The 13,876-nt window shown below is 42.8% G+C and overlaps 1 protein-coding gene across 1 annotated transcript in view; it reads left to right on the forward strand.

Moving 5' to 3' along the window:
• Nucleotides 1–13,876, forward strand: part of LOC122559893 (piezo-type mechanosensitive ion channel component 2-like) — a gene marked incomplete at its 5' end in the record, with an annotated part of 241,404 nt that overhangs the window by 152,092 nt on the left and 75,436 nt on the right. The window contains 3 exons of the mRNA XM_043710001.1: nt 4,072–4,242; nt 7,050–7,322; nt 8,793–9,051. Coding sequence (XP_043565936.1) covers nt 4,072–4,242; nt 7,050–7,322; nt 8,793–9,051 — 703 coding nt within the window. The remainder of the gene's footprint in view (nt 1–4,071; nt 4,243–7,049; nt 7,323–8,792; nt 9,052–13,876) is intronic.

Consider the following 13,876-nt stretch of genomic DNA (forward strand, 5'->3'; position numbering starts at 1 on the left):
CGCTGTGAGGCAGCAGTGCTAACCACTGTGCCACCATGTCGCCCAAAGGCACCTCCAAGCAGAGAACACTGCCATCTCCAATCCAATTGCGCAGGTCAAGGGATTCATCTGGCAAAAAGGCTGGGCTACAAGAGTTCACCTGCAGTATCAGACGTCTGGACTAATATGGCATCTTGTTTTGGTGAAGGTGCTGCAGTTACAGCAGCATCAGAGGAATGACTCCACCCATTTCTTGAAAGCGTACACACACAAGCACTTTTAACGGATAAAATCTGACTGCTTTACCATCATTTGTCAGATATTTCATCTTGAAACATGTATTTTCTGGAAGGCAGAACAAGGAGCATATTTCTGCTGTGGTCTGCATTGACACAGGTGTCACTGTTGCTTAGGAAAGCCCAGGAAGCCACGTTGCATTGTGGATGTCAAGACCATCTCCACAGAGTGCGAGGCTAACCAATTGCCTGGTTGACCTCCAGCATGGATCCGGAAAGTGGACAAAATGTTTCCATGGAAGAAAACCGTTATCATTCCAGACAACTACTCATCGCATGAGACCTCCCTAACCCCAGGCTGCAGTAAATAGAGTAAGATATCAACAAGAAGGAATAGGGTGAAGCCAGTCAGTTCAAGGACATGGGAGTTAGGAGGAGAACTTCTTCAAGGTAAGCACCCTTGCAAGAGGATTTGCAGTAAGGTTAAAATCAACCAGGCAAAAGTGAGGACTGCAGATGCTGGAGGTCAGAGTCTAGATTAGAGTGTTGCTGGAAAAGCACAGAGGGTCAGGCAGCATCCGAGGAGCATTCCTGATGAAGGGCTTTTGCCTGAAACGTCGATATTCCTGCTCCTCGGAAGCTGCCTGACCTGCTGTGCTTCATAGCACCACTCTAATCTAGACTCTGATCTCCAGCATCTGCACTCCTCACTTTTGCCTAGTTCAAGGATGTGGTCCTTTCTCCTCCCCTACTGGAGACTGGAACTGAAATTTTAGCAGAGACAACCACGGAAAATACACTGAGATAAATAACACGATATGCTGCACAACAGAACCATCAGATGTGGGAACTGTGCATTGCTGAACATATTTCACCTGAGCACCTCAAGGAGGCTGTTAAACCCTGAAGAGACTGTTGAGTGCCTGTTTTTCCTCCCCCTATTCAGCACAGTACAGGCCGTGGCAAAGCTTCAACATTACACAGTGCAGTACAAAAACACTCAGGGGGAGTGTTTGACTGCATTAATGACAATATATCACACCTGTCAAAAAACAGCATGGTCATCAGAAAAACATTCCTCCATTAATGTTCATTACCTTTTACAAGATAAGGATATTTTAAGGTATGAACAAATGGTAAAATAAAGACATTTTTCAAATATGTACCTTGTCACTGTTTTTGTCTTTTTAAACATATGGTTCATTTGTCGGAAAGTCAGATCACATTGGGCTTTTTAGCTATCTCTAATCTGTCTTTAGTCACAATATGCATTTGTAGCGGGTATAATTTGTAATTTTCGTGTAATTACATCTCCAAGATGTCAGTACAAGACTTTCTCCTGACAACCTCAGTCTGACAGTGATCATTACATCTGCCTGGTGACATGTCTCACCAATTCAGCTGATGTGAATATCTAGCTGTTTTTTTTTAAGCTGTTGTGTAAGTTCTTCCAGAATTCTCTCAATTTGGCAGATTTAGATTGGAAAACTGTTCATGTTAATCCACTGTTCAAGAAGAATGACAGACAAAAACTAAAGCAACAATATCTGCTGTTCAAAACTTCTGAGCATCTCTCATTAAGGATCCGAGACTGAACTGTGAGCGTTTTCAACAGATTTAGAGGGAGCCAGCATCATTTTGTAAAGGGCAGGTTGTGCCTGATGAACCTTATTTACTATTTTGAAGAGGTGAATAAAAATTGGACAGGGTGTCGTCTTTGGATATCATTTACATGACATGCAAAGATAATTCAATGAATTCAAAATTTTGAAGTGAAAAACAGGAAATTTAGAGCGGATTTGTGGAAAGATATTTTGCCTCCACAGAGTGGTGCAGATCTGGAAAGCACTGCTTGGGATATAGTTGAGGCAGGAACCCTCACAACCTTTAAAAAAACGTATTTGGATGTGCACTTGAAATGTTGTTGTCCCCCTAATACGGACAGTGGGATATTTATGGCAATACCGATTTAATAAGCTGAAGGGTCTCTTCTTTAATGTATGTTTCTATGACCAACAGTGAACCATTACTCCAATCGTAATTGTTAATTTATTATTTAACTGGCCGTTTTCACTTTTCCTCCTTGGGTCACTGAAACAGTTTTAAGACTTCTTTCTAGTTCAGTCAGGAAACATCTCCAAACTCTCTCAACCTGGAGATCCCACAAACATATATGTCAGCATTGGACACACTTCATCAGTTAACATCACAGATATCTGACTCGGTATTTAGTAAGCCATGTACTTTTATTAAATTTCCCATTATCAGACAGTTAATTAATGTGTATCCATGGCAGACATCTGTTTAGACAATGGACCACGATATATAGGAAGGGGCATGTGCGCCGATTGGGGCATGACATCATTAACAATCTGACTGCATTATGCCAAATCCAACCGTCTCACCAAATGAATGACTTACATAGTTAAAACAACAATGACAGAGTGGAGAGTGATGAAACACAATCTTCATGTTGCTATGCTACAACTATGAGATTTACCCCTGGATATTTACTTACCATCACCGTAGTATTTAGAGGTTATGCTAGGAAAACCCTGCCAAACTGTCCAAGGTCTCAGAGAAACAAGGCAAACTTCTTGTAAAGTTGGAAAAATGAAGGTGATATAGGCATGGGACTGTCAAGTCTGTGTGTAGGACAGAAATCACACATTCTATCCAAGGACCCTGGATAACTACAGAGCTCTCCAGTGTGTGCAGTAAGCCTCCATTGTCCAAAGTCACAGCACCTAGTGAGCACATTGAAGAGAAGCAGAAGCCAAATTAGGAACTGTACAGAACTCTCCTAAAGTTACCCTCAGATACAGAAAATGTGGGAGATCATCAGGACAACATGCAAGACACCAACATGTGTACAAGCCAAGAAACGCCAAGCCTGAAGATGAGATCTGCAGAAGGTTAGATTGCCACATGACCCAGAAGGAATGTCAAACCACCCTTACATTATTCAGACTCTTAGACTCCTAAGCTCATAACTTTCACAATTGATGTTTCTGTGTAAATGGTTTAACAATTATCTAATGTATACACATTTTCACTCCTATTGCATGTCATTTTATTTGGGGATTTAAAGGGCACGTCGTGTTACGTCTTTAAGAGTCGAATATTCTAATGAGCCAATGACACCACATGAGCAGGAGCCATGCGATCCCCAGACAGAGAATGTCTATGTGAGTCGCTCTGTATCTGCATGTTATCAGTTTATCTGGGAATTTAACCTGTCTGAGATTTTCAAGTAAATTGAACTTCTGCTGCTTATCAGTTCTTTGAGAGTGAAAATACTGTGTTAAGAAACGCAACACAAAAATAAAGCGAAAGGATAAAACACAGTATTGTAAAATGGTGAAAAGCTAGACATAGTGAGGTCCAAAGCGACTTTGGTGTCCATTTACGCAGGGCAAACTATGTATATAGACTAGACCATGAAAGCAGGACAGACCATGTATACTGACCATCTATATGTCCCAACCAGGTACTGAAAGGAATCAAAAAAGCTAAAAGAGTGATGACCTTTAGAGCGGGACGGGTCTTAAATTGTAGGTTAATCTGACTGATTTTTATCGTGAACATTGAACATGGAGCATGCTCAAAGGGCTTAATAATGGCCTCTTCCTGATGCTTTATTCCTCTATATCTGAAAGGTGCAAATGGATAAGGCATAAGCTCCCTTAATCACTGTCAATAGTTGATGCCACTCTGGCTACCTACAGCTTCAGCTTTGCCAAGCACAGAGCGTGCTCTGAACAGCACTGTGCTGCGTAATTCATTACCTATGGGAGGATGTGGCTGCGACCTTTTGCTTTGTGCTCACTTAATGGTTCACTTTGTGCATCCTCAGTTGCAACACTGAAGTCACCATAGTGTCCTTGAAGCCCACATCCAGTGACTGTGCTGATGATGTTGAGGAACCAGTGTCTGTGGTCCCAAAACCCAGCAATCGCAACCGGTGGAGATTGCAGAAGACGCTCAACATTGACATCCCCTCCTCACTGGACTGTGAGCCTCCAAGGTAAAAAAAACACAGTACTCCTGTCAAAACTGACTGACCTGTCTTAGCTTGGAAGAGTTTGAATTGTCGGTAGTGCCTGACTAGTTACTGATGCTAGATTAGAGTGGTGTTGGAAAAGCACAGCAGGTCAGGCAGCATGCTGCGCTTTTCCAGCACCATTCTAATCTAGACTCTGGTTTCCAGCATCTGCAGTCCTTGTTTTTACCTAGTTACTGATGCATCCAGTTTTATCCTCTGGCTTCCTTTTTAACTTTCTAACATGATCCATTATGAAGCTGAATCCTGAGATCCACAGTCAGTGCCGTGTGTCACCATATGTATCATATGACGTTCTGTCCATCAGCACTGCTTCACACAGATCAGAGCTGTCCTGCTCCCAGTTCCACGTCATTCTTTAGCTTGTTTGTTGCTCTAACAAGAAACTTCTTTTCCTTTCAACCTTCAGGAACACAAACTGCAACAACTCAGAAGTACCCACACCCCTCCGGGAGCTTCCTCTCCTCCTCTGCCCTGACTCCATCCCCTCTCCCAACCCCACCTCCCATCATATACTTACTGTCTCTCCTGACCTTCTGCTTGCTGATGCTGAATGTTCTGTAGTCAGTAAATGTCTCCGTTTTATCCCTCTGCATCCGCACCTTAATGAATTTCAGGCACAACATGACTGAATCCTGTGGTGCTGGAAAAACACAGCAGGCCAGACAGCATCCGAGGAGCAGGAGAATTGACGTTTCGGGCATAAGCCCTTCTTCAGGCTTCTGCCCGAAACGTCGATTCTCCTGCTCCTCGGATGCTGTTGAGATTGCAGATTAGGCAACTGCTTCGCAGGACGCCTACTTTATGTCTGTAAACTGACCCTGAGCTTCCAGTTGCCTGCCCCTTCAACACACCACCATGTTCCCTGCCAACATCTCAGTCTAGGGCTTGCTGCAGTGCTCCAGGAAAACTGGAAGAACAGCATCTCATTTTCTGTTTGGGGACCCTGCAGCCTGCAGGAGTCAATATCAAGTTCGATAATCTTAGAATCTGAACATCTCTTTCTATTATCCTTTATTTGCTTCACCACACCGAGACGTGTCATGACATGGACAGCACAGCAATGTCTGTTTTTGTTTTAGATTTTCAACATCTGCAGTTCTTTGTTTTATTTTTACATTATAAAGCTTGGTGGAAAATTGTTAGAGAAAGGTACCATTCCAAAGTAACAGTGATGCGTATCCATACATTTATGACCAGTCTAGAGGAAGCATTGCATACAAGATGCCTGGTGCTCATTCTCTGTCTCTACATTTTAAAACAGTATAAGGCATCAAAATATAATTGCTCAAAGATGTGAGATTTCTTGAGAACAACGTATATTTTTCAAAGAAACAATTCAGAGTTCTCAAAGATAATATGTTCCATTGAGAGAAACAAATAAGATCTACTCGTGACTTCAGAGGAATGATGTTAAGAGTAAATGGGGAGGTACTCCCCTCTTTCTAAATTTCTCAATTAGCCACAACAAATATGTATGTTCTTTTTAGCACAAGGTTTTATGGGCGGCACGGTGGCTCAGCTGGGAGCGCTGCTGTCTCACAGCGCCAGGGACCCGAGTTTGATTCCAGCCTCGGGCAGCTGTCTGTGTGGAGTTTGCACATTCTCCCAGTGTCTGCGTGGGATTCCTCTGGGTGCTCCGGTTTCTCCCTACAGTCCAAAAATGCGCAGCTTAGGTGAATTGGCCATGCTAAATTGCCCATAGTGTTCAGGGGGATGTGTCGGTTAGGTGCATTAGTCAGGGGAAATGTAGAGCAATACAGTAGGGGAATGGGTCTCAGCGGGATACTCTTTGGATGGTCAGTGTGGACTTGTTGGGCCAAATGGCCTGTTCCCACACTGTAGGGAGTCTATGATTCTATGAAGGCTATACCAGTGTCTAAGAAAAGTGTAGTTATCCAATATCTGTAAGGAAACAAGAGTTTCTTGAGTGAAAGAAAGAGCAATTTTATTATTGGCTAACCCTCAGGAAAATTCTCAGGCGTGCAAGTTCAATCTTAGTTACAGTTACAAACATAGTGCCCTGTGCAAAAGGAAGATGAAAGGAATTTTCAATTTAAAGTCCTTAGGGTATCCTTTAGATGTAAAGGTCTTAACCTGCGACCATGTTTGTTTCATTGATTCCTGCATCGTCAATAGTAGCAAATATTTGCAGATTTCTAAGTTCTCAAAGACAGGCTGTTTCTCTCCAATTTTTGTTCTCATCCTTATCATTCCACATTAGTTTCTAGTTCAGCTCCAGAAATAAATGAGATAATACTTGTATTTTGATCATGCCTTTCACTAGCTCAGGACCTCCAAGGGCACACTATCCCAATGAAGGACTTTCAATGTGTAGTCAGCAATGCACTGTAGGAAACGTGGTTGTCAATTTGTGCACCACAGGTTTCACAGGCAGCAAGGTAATACATGATCAGATAATCTGTTTTAGATATTATTTTAGAGATAAAAACAGACCCCACCAGTAAGTTCTCCCATCACTATTTGAATAATACCATGGAATCTTCTACTTTCACCTTGGATAGCAGGTTAGTGTCACTTGGGTTAGCATCTGATCTTAAAGCTGATACTTCCCTGTATTGTGATTAAGTCTGGAGTGAGACTTGAAACCATAGCCATATGATTCTGAGGCAGATGGACTACCAATGAGCCATAGCTAAAATCAAGGGCTCCCGTTAACTTCTAATCCTCTTTCCAGCCTCGCAGGGTTTTTCTGTTGCTTTAATGGAATATTCTCTGACTTTTATATAAACCTGTTTTTTTTATTCTAGTACATTGATCCAGTGTGCCAGGTCGAGTAACTGGCAGGGAACCACAGAAACCATTGAGGAAGAGGCAGATGAAGAGGTCGTTAAAGACATTATAACTCCACAATCCTACCACCCACCGTCCTACAATGCAGTAGCAAACAGCTACAATTGTCTTGACCTCTCTGAGGAGAACGTGTCTATGGAATCGGATGAGGAGACGTCAAAAATGGACCATTATAATCCTCTTAGCTGTGAGACTCATCTCCTAACAGCAAGCGATCTACTTCTGAACAAGTGAGAAGCCCCTCTTCTGTCAGTATTGATTACAAACTATGAACTTTCATGACCTTTCCCATGGGGAGTGTCAGCAAAGCTGGAGCGATAGGATGGAGGGTCATTGGGCCCCTGTGAATTAAAGGTTAGAGGGAGGAGAGAGATGGGGTTGTAGGTCAGTTGAAAGAAGGAAATGGTGGAAAATAGGAAAAAAGAAAGAGTGCTGAGAATGGGAAAAGGAAGGAGTATAATGTTGGAGGATTGGGAAGAGGAGGTAAATTAAAAATAGGAAGATTCATGTAGGAATTGGTAAATATAAAGAGAATGGGATTGGGAGGATGTAGAAGAGGAAGAGAAAGGGCAAATGAATGACATGGGAAAGAGCTCTAGGTTGGCATTGGTTGACATTTTAGAACTTTTCTAATATTTTTTGAGTGACAGTTGCCCTGCTGTAATTCATTGGCAGTAAGGCACTTTGATACTTTCTGAGGATTTAAAAGTGGTCTTGTAAAAGGGGTGGCTCAGTGGTTAGCATTGCTGCCTCACAGCGCCTGGGTCCCAGGTTCAATTCTAGCCTCGGGTGACTGTCTGTGTGGGTTTCCTCCCACAGTCCAAAGATGTGCAGGTCGGGTGAATTGGCCATACTAAATTTCCCATAGTGTTAGATGCTTTAGTCAGAGGTAAATGGGTCTGGGTGGGTTACTCTTCGGGGGTCGGTGTGGACTTGTTGGGCCGAAGGGCCTGTTTCCACACTGTAAGGAATCTAATAAAATAAAAAAAATGTACTGTAAGTCTTTCTTGGCAGTTTTGTGTTGCTTCAGGTGATATTATGAATTGGACTGATTGTTGAACTCTTTGTGCCATTAAGTCTTTAATTTCCTCTGATGTAGTCAGTTGATAGGTCAGAAAATTAAGTATTGCTCCAAATTTTGTTGAAGAGTTTAATTTTGCACTCTTCAGGACATTTGCGATAATAGAAATGTAAATGGAAAGGGTTAGCTGTAGTTTAAGAAGAGAGTTCTGAAGGGTTGGCAAGTGCACTATAATTGGCAGAGGTATTGTCATGGAGAATGTACCAATTTGAGATGACTGACAGTTAATTGCTAAGCTTCAGCAACTGCACTCCATTTACACAACCCACACTCTCACAACATTGCAACATTTGGCATGAGGAAGCATTTACAACAAGCAACATTTCAGCAACAGTTTCCATTATAAATGTTAAGAGGCATTTGTAGTAAAAATATAAAATTAGAGGTAGAAATGATATCTCAGCAGTATATCTTCTTTCTTTGTATAATCTACACTGCAGTGTTCACCTGATTTGAAGACTATTTGTAGCCTGTTATGACAGTAAAATATAGGTCATTACGTCGATGAGTGTACAAATAAAAGTTTAGTACAGCAAATTCGATGGTCAGTATTTCACTCACACCAAGTTGGTAAGACCACAATCTTTGGTAATTAAACTAGCTTCTGATCTTGTTTCAGGGTGTTCCATGATGTGGAACTGGAGGAGTCAGACAAATTCTACCGCAGTTTGCCGCCTCTCCTGAAGCTGCTGTTCGCCCTCTATAATACCATGGTGTCCCAGTCAGACATGTTGTGCTACTTTGTAATGATCCTCAACCATATGGTCTCCGCTTCAGTGCTCACCATGGTCCTACCCATCCTTGTCTTCCTCTGGGCAATGCTGTCAGTGCCGAGACCCAAGAAGCGGTTCTGGATGTTGGCTATCCTGTACACCGAGGTATGAACAGGAAAACTGATTCTCAGGCAAGGGATAGAAAATCCTTGAAACATTGAGCAGTTCTTGTTGAATGAAGTCATGATTTTGAAAGGGTTGATGTTGAAGTCATATAACTCCACCCAAACTGATGCTGTCACAGTCTTTGGGTGGCAAAGTTACTCTTGTATGAGATCCTAATAGAGTCACAAGTGACATATCTTGCTCTTGCCACTTCTAATTATGCCTAACTGGTTTATGTTAATTGTAGCATTTGCTGCCTTCAAATATACTGTACCTTGTGGGGCGGCAATGACCTCGGATCATCCAGAAACTCGGGTAACGTTCTCGAGACCTGGATATGAATCTCACAGATGGTGGAATTTGTGTTCAAGGAAAGTATTAAGGATCTACTGATGACCATGAAACCATTGTCAATTGCTGGAAAACCCCATCTGGCTCAGTAATGTCCTTTGGTGAAGGAAATCTGCCATTCTCCCCCAGTCTGACCTACTTGTGACTCCAGACACACAGCAATGTGGGTGACTGTCCAATACCCTTTGTTGAATTAGGGATGGGCTAGCCGGCAATACCCAAATCCTGTGAATATCTTGCTGTGTAAGACAGGTGCCTCTTCTTGTTAAGAACTCTATGGTCTATCGTTTAGCACTGATCATTCAACAGGCCCTAAGACTTAACATGGAAAGGATGTAGCAAACTATTCCAACAACAGCCCCTGAGTGGTTGGTAACCAAACATTTGAACATACTGTCAGGGGTGGTATCTGAAAATAAAGATGCAGATTTGAATTCCACTTGGCCTTGACTTTTGATGGCAAGTGACTTTACCACTTCAAGACCTTAACCACTTTAAAAAGACATGTAGGCAGACAGCCAGCAGCTGGAATGTGAAATTTGACAGTCTGCAGTAGTTGGAGGAGCAAGATCAGTGTGAAAACAGCCCTCCAAAGAAGCTAGGAGAAAGTGAGGACTGCAGATGCTGGAGATCAGAGCTGAAGAATGTGTTGCTGGAAAAGCGCAGCAGGTCAGGCAGCATCCAAGGAGCAGGAGAATCGACGTCTCCAAAGAAGCTGTTCACCTCCGAGCTGGTAAGTGGTGGTGTGGGGGAGGACAGCGCAGCTTAGAAAAACATTCAGAGGCACTGGGAAGGGGCCGAAGCTAGAGAGAGGAAAGCCCTGCAATTGAAGGCTCCAAAAGTAAAGTTAGAGACCCATGAGGGACTGGGGGACACTATGACAAAGACCAGATATGGAAGGAAAGGAAGTGAAAAGAAAATTCTCACTTATCAGAATGAGCATTGATATCATTGTGAATGGGCTGCACTGGGCACAGATGCAAGGGACAGAGAAAGCACCAGAAAAGTAATTTAACCGGACCCTGGAAGAGATATGAGTGTGGATTTTAATTGAGGGGTAAGAGGCAAAAGAAATAGAAGAATATGAACATAACAGAAGAAGGAACTTTGAACAGGTTTAAAACTGTTAGAAGATTGAGAGACTTTGGACTTAAACCAAGTCTCTCAAGGAAGAATTATTAAGGCCCTAACAATACCTTTATTAATTATGCATTAAACTGTCGATTTGATGTTCCTCCGTAGTCTGGTCAGCGCTCTACTTCATCACTTTTCAAATCAGTCATGGTGTCATCTTATGAATTGTGGGATTGTCCATGAAGGATTTTCTATGGCTGTCCCTTGTTCACCACTGGACTATCATGGATACTAAACCTGCAGCCTTTTCCAGGTCCATATCTCTTCGTTCTCAGCTGAAGTTCCTTAAATTGTTTACGGTCCCTGACTTATTACTACCTGTTCAATTTAAAACTCCACAATGTTTTAGTTGCTACAATGACTGACTTCATCCTTTAGGTGTATCATGAAAGCATTATAGATTTTTGGTGCAAAGATTGGTTAATGTGTGTGATTGGCCATGATCTAATTGAATGACAGAATAAGCTGGAACAGCTGAATGGTTTCCTTCTGTTCCAATAAGAAAGTGGGATATGCAGGACCAGAATTGAGTTGGAATTCAATTCGACCAATAAGATTCAGACCTGTGTCTCCTGACTTATTTTCTCCATTCAAGTTGTCAACATCCCTGGCAGTGTCAACATGTATTACCCATCCCTAATTCCCCTTGGGAATGTGGTGGTGAGCTGCCTTCTGGAACACGGCAGACCAGAGCTTTATTCTGTAGCAGTTTGAAACAATTGAATGGTTCAGCTGTTTCAGAGGGTGGTTAGGAATCAACCAGACTGATGTGGATCGAGAGGGCAGACCCAGTAAAGAATTTCCTACCTTATCCCGAAGAACATTAGAGAACCAAATGGGTTTTTTTTAAAAATGAAAAACAAGTACTTTCATGATCATTATTAAAGAAGTTAGTGTTTTATCCCAGAAATATTAATTTACAGAGGTTTTCAATTTCCCCAGCTGCACTGATGCGACTTGAACTTGTGTTTCAGGGGTGTGAGTGTGATCCTTTGGATTCTAAGCCAGTGTCATGACTCTTATGCCCAGATCTGTCTAACCGCTGTAAGAAAGCTAGCATCGCATCTGCACAAATGGACAATTCCACTAAAGCTGGCAAGAGTCACAGAGGGGGAAACAAAGATGTGACATTGCAGTGCTGTGAGAGGCAGTCTCCTGAAGTTGAGGCAGAATCATCAGCAATACAATGTGCATGTGGTTATTGGTATCCCTAACCCAGTGGGTTGACATATTAACTGCATCTCCTGCATAGTGTCCACACCATTCATTGTGCATTAGGGTATTTTATGAAAATGAACAACACAAACATATGACCATGGAACAGGAGTAGGCCGTTCAGCACTTTGAGCCTTCAACATTATCATGGGTGATCTAGTTGTAACCTCAAATCCACATTCTCCCCTAACAAGACTCTACAAATATAAGGAATCCAAGTATGACCTTTGCAGAGCCATTAAGACAGCCAAGGAGCAACACCGATCCAAACTAGAGACCCAGACAGACACCCGGCGACTATAGCAAGGACTGAATGACATCACAAGTTTGAAAAAGAGACAGTACAAGATAGCAGATGATGACACATACCTCCCAGATTGTCTCAACTCCTTCTATGCCTGCTTTGAGCAGAATTTAGGCAGAGAGGTAACACCTATTCGGACAAGTCCTGATTAACCTATCTCAACAGTCACTGCAGGAGCAGTCAGATCAGTTTTCCTTCATGTGAATCCAAGGAAAGTGATGGGACCAGACGGAGTACCAGGCCGTGTACTCAGAGCATGCGCAGATCAACTGGCAGAGGTCTTCTCGGACATCTTCAACCTCTCCCTGCAGCAGGTCACTGTCCCGGCCTGTTTCAAGAGGCCCACATCATCCCTGTGCCTAAGAAGGCTCATGCAGCATGTCTCACCACCCTAACTTCATGAAGTGCTTTGAAATGCTGGTCATGGCATTAATCAACTCCAGCCTCCCCACTACTCTTGACCCACTCCAATTTGCCATGTCAGATGCCATGTCACTTTCCCTTCACTCCTCCCTAGAACATCTTGACACCAAGAATAGCTACATAAGAATCCTACTCATTGATTACAGTTCAGCCTTCAACAGTATTATCCCCTCAACTTAGTGATCCTAAACTTAGTGATCTCGCTCTAAGCCCCACTCTGCAACTGGATCCTCCGTTTCCTGACCCACAATCCGTGAAGATTGGGGACAATATTTCATCATCACTAACAGTCAACACTGGAGCCCCCCAGGGGTGCGTACTCAGCCTCCGTACTGTACTCACTGTATATCTATGACTGTGTCATCAAATACCAGACTAATGCCATTTACAAGTTTGCTGATGACACCACCATAGTAGATCGAATCTCAGATGGCAATGAAACAGATTACAGATGGGAGGTGGAAGACCTGTAAAAATGATACACTGAGAACAACCTATCTCTCAATGCCAGCAAAACTAAGGAACTCATTAATGACTTTCAGTGGGACATTCATGCCCCCTACACATTAACAGCATGGAGGTGGAACAAGTAGAGAGTGTCAAGCTCCTGGGAGTGTTCATCCACAACAAGCTTTCTTGGACTCTTCATGTGGACCCACTGGTTACAAAGGCCCAAAAACATTTCTTCCTCAGGCAGCTGAGGAAAGTTGGCATGACGGTGAATACCCTTTGCCAACTTTTATATGAGTCAAACAGTCAGGGCAGGCAGGGACAAGGTAGGACTAATAAATTAAACTGCACTTATTTCAATGCAAGGGGCCTAACAGGGAAGGCAGTTGAACTCAGGGCATGGTTAGGAACATGGGACTGGGTTATCATAGCAATTACAGAAACATGGCTCAGGGGTGGGCAGGACTGGCAGTTTAATGATCCAGGATACAAATGGTACAGGAAGGATAGAAAGGGAGGCAAGAGAAGAGGGGAGTGGCATTTTTGATAAGGGATAGCATTACAGCTGTGCTGAGGGAGGATATTCCCAGAAATACATCCAGGGAAGTTATTTGGGTGGAACTGAGAATTAAGAAAGGGATGATCACATTATTGGGATTGTATTATAGACCCCCCAATAACTTGTAAAGCGATCTCAGCTTTACAATAATAGGATAGTTATGGTAGGGGATTTTAACTTTCCAAACATCGACTGGGACTGCCATAGTGTTAAAGGTTTAGATGGAGAGGAATTTTTTAAGTGCGTACAAGACAATTTTCTGATTCAGTATGTGGATGTACCTACTAGAGAAGGTGCAAACCTTGACCTACTCTTGGGAAATAAGGCAGGGCAGGTGACTGAGGTGTCAGTGGGGGAGCACTTTGGGGCCAGCGACCATAATTCTATTC

This window comes from Chiloscyllium plagiosum, chromosome 20 (assembly GCF_004010195.1).
Source record: "Chiloscyllium plagiosum isolate BGI_BamShark_2017 chromosome 20, ASM401019v2, whole genome shotgun sequence".
NCBI lineage: Eukaryota > Metazoa > Chordata > Chondrichthyes > Orectolobiformes > Hemiscylliidae > Chiloscyllium > Chiloscyllium plagiosum.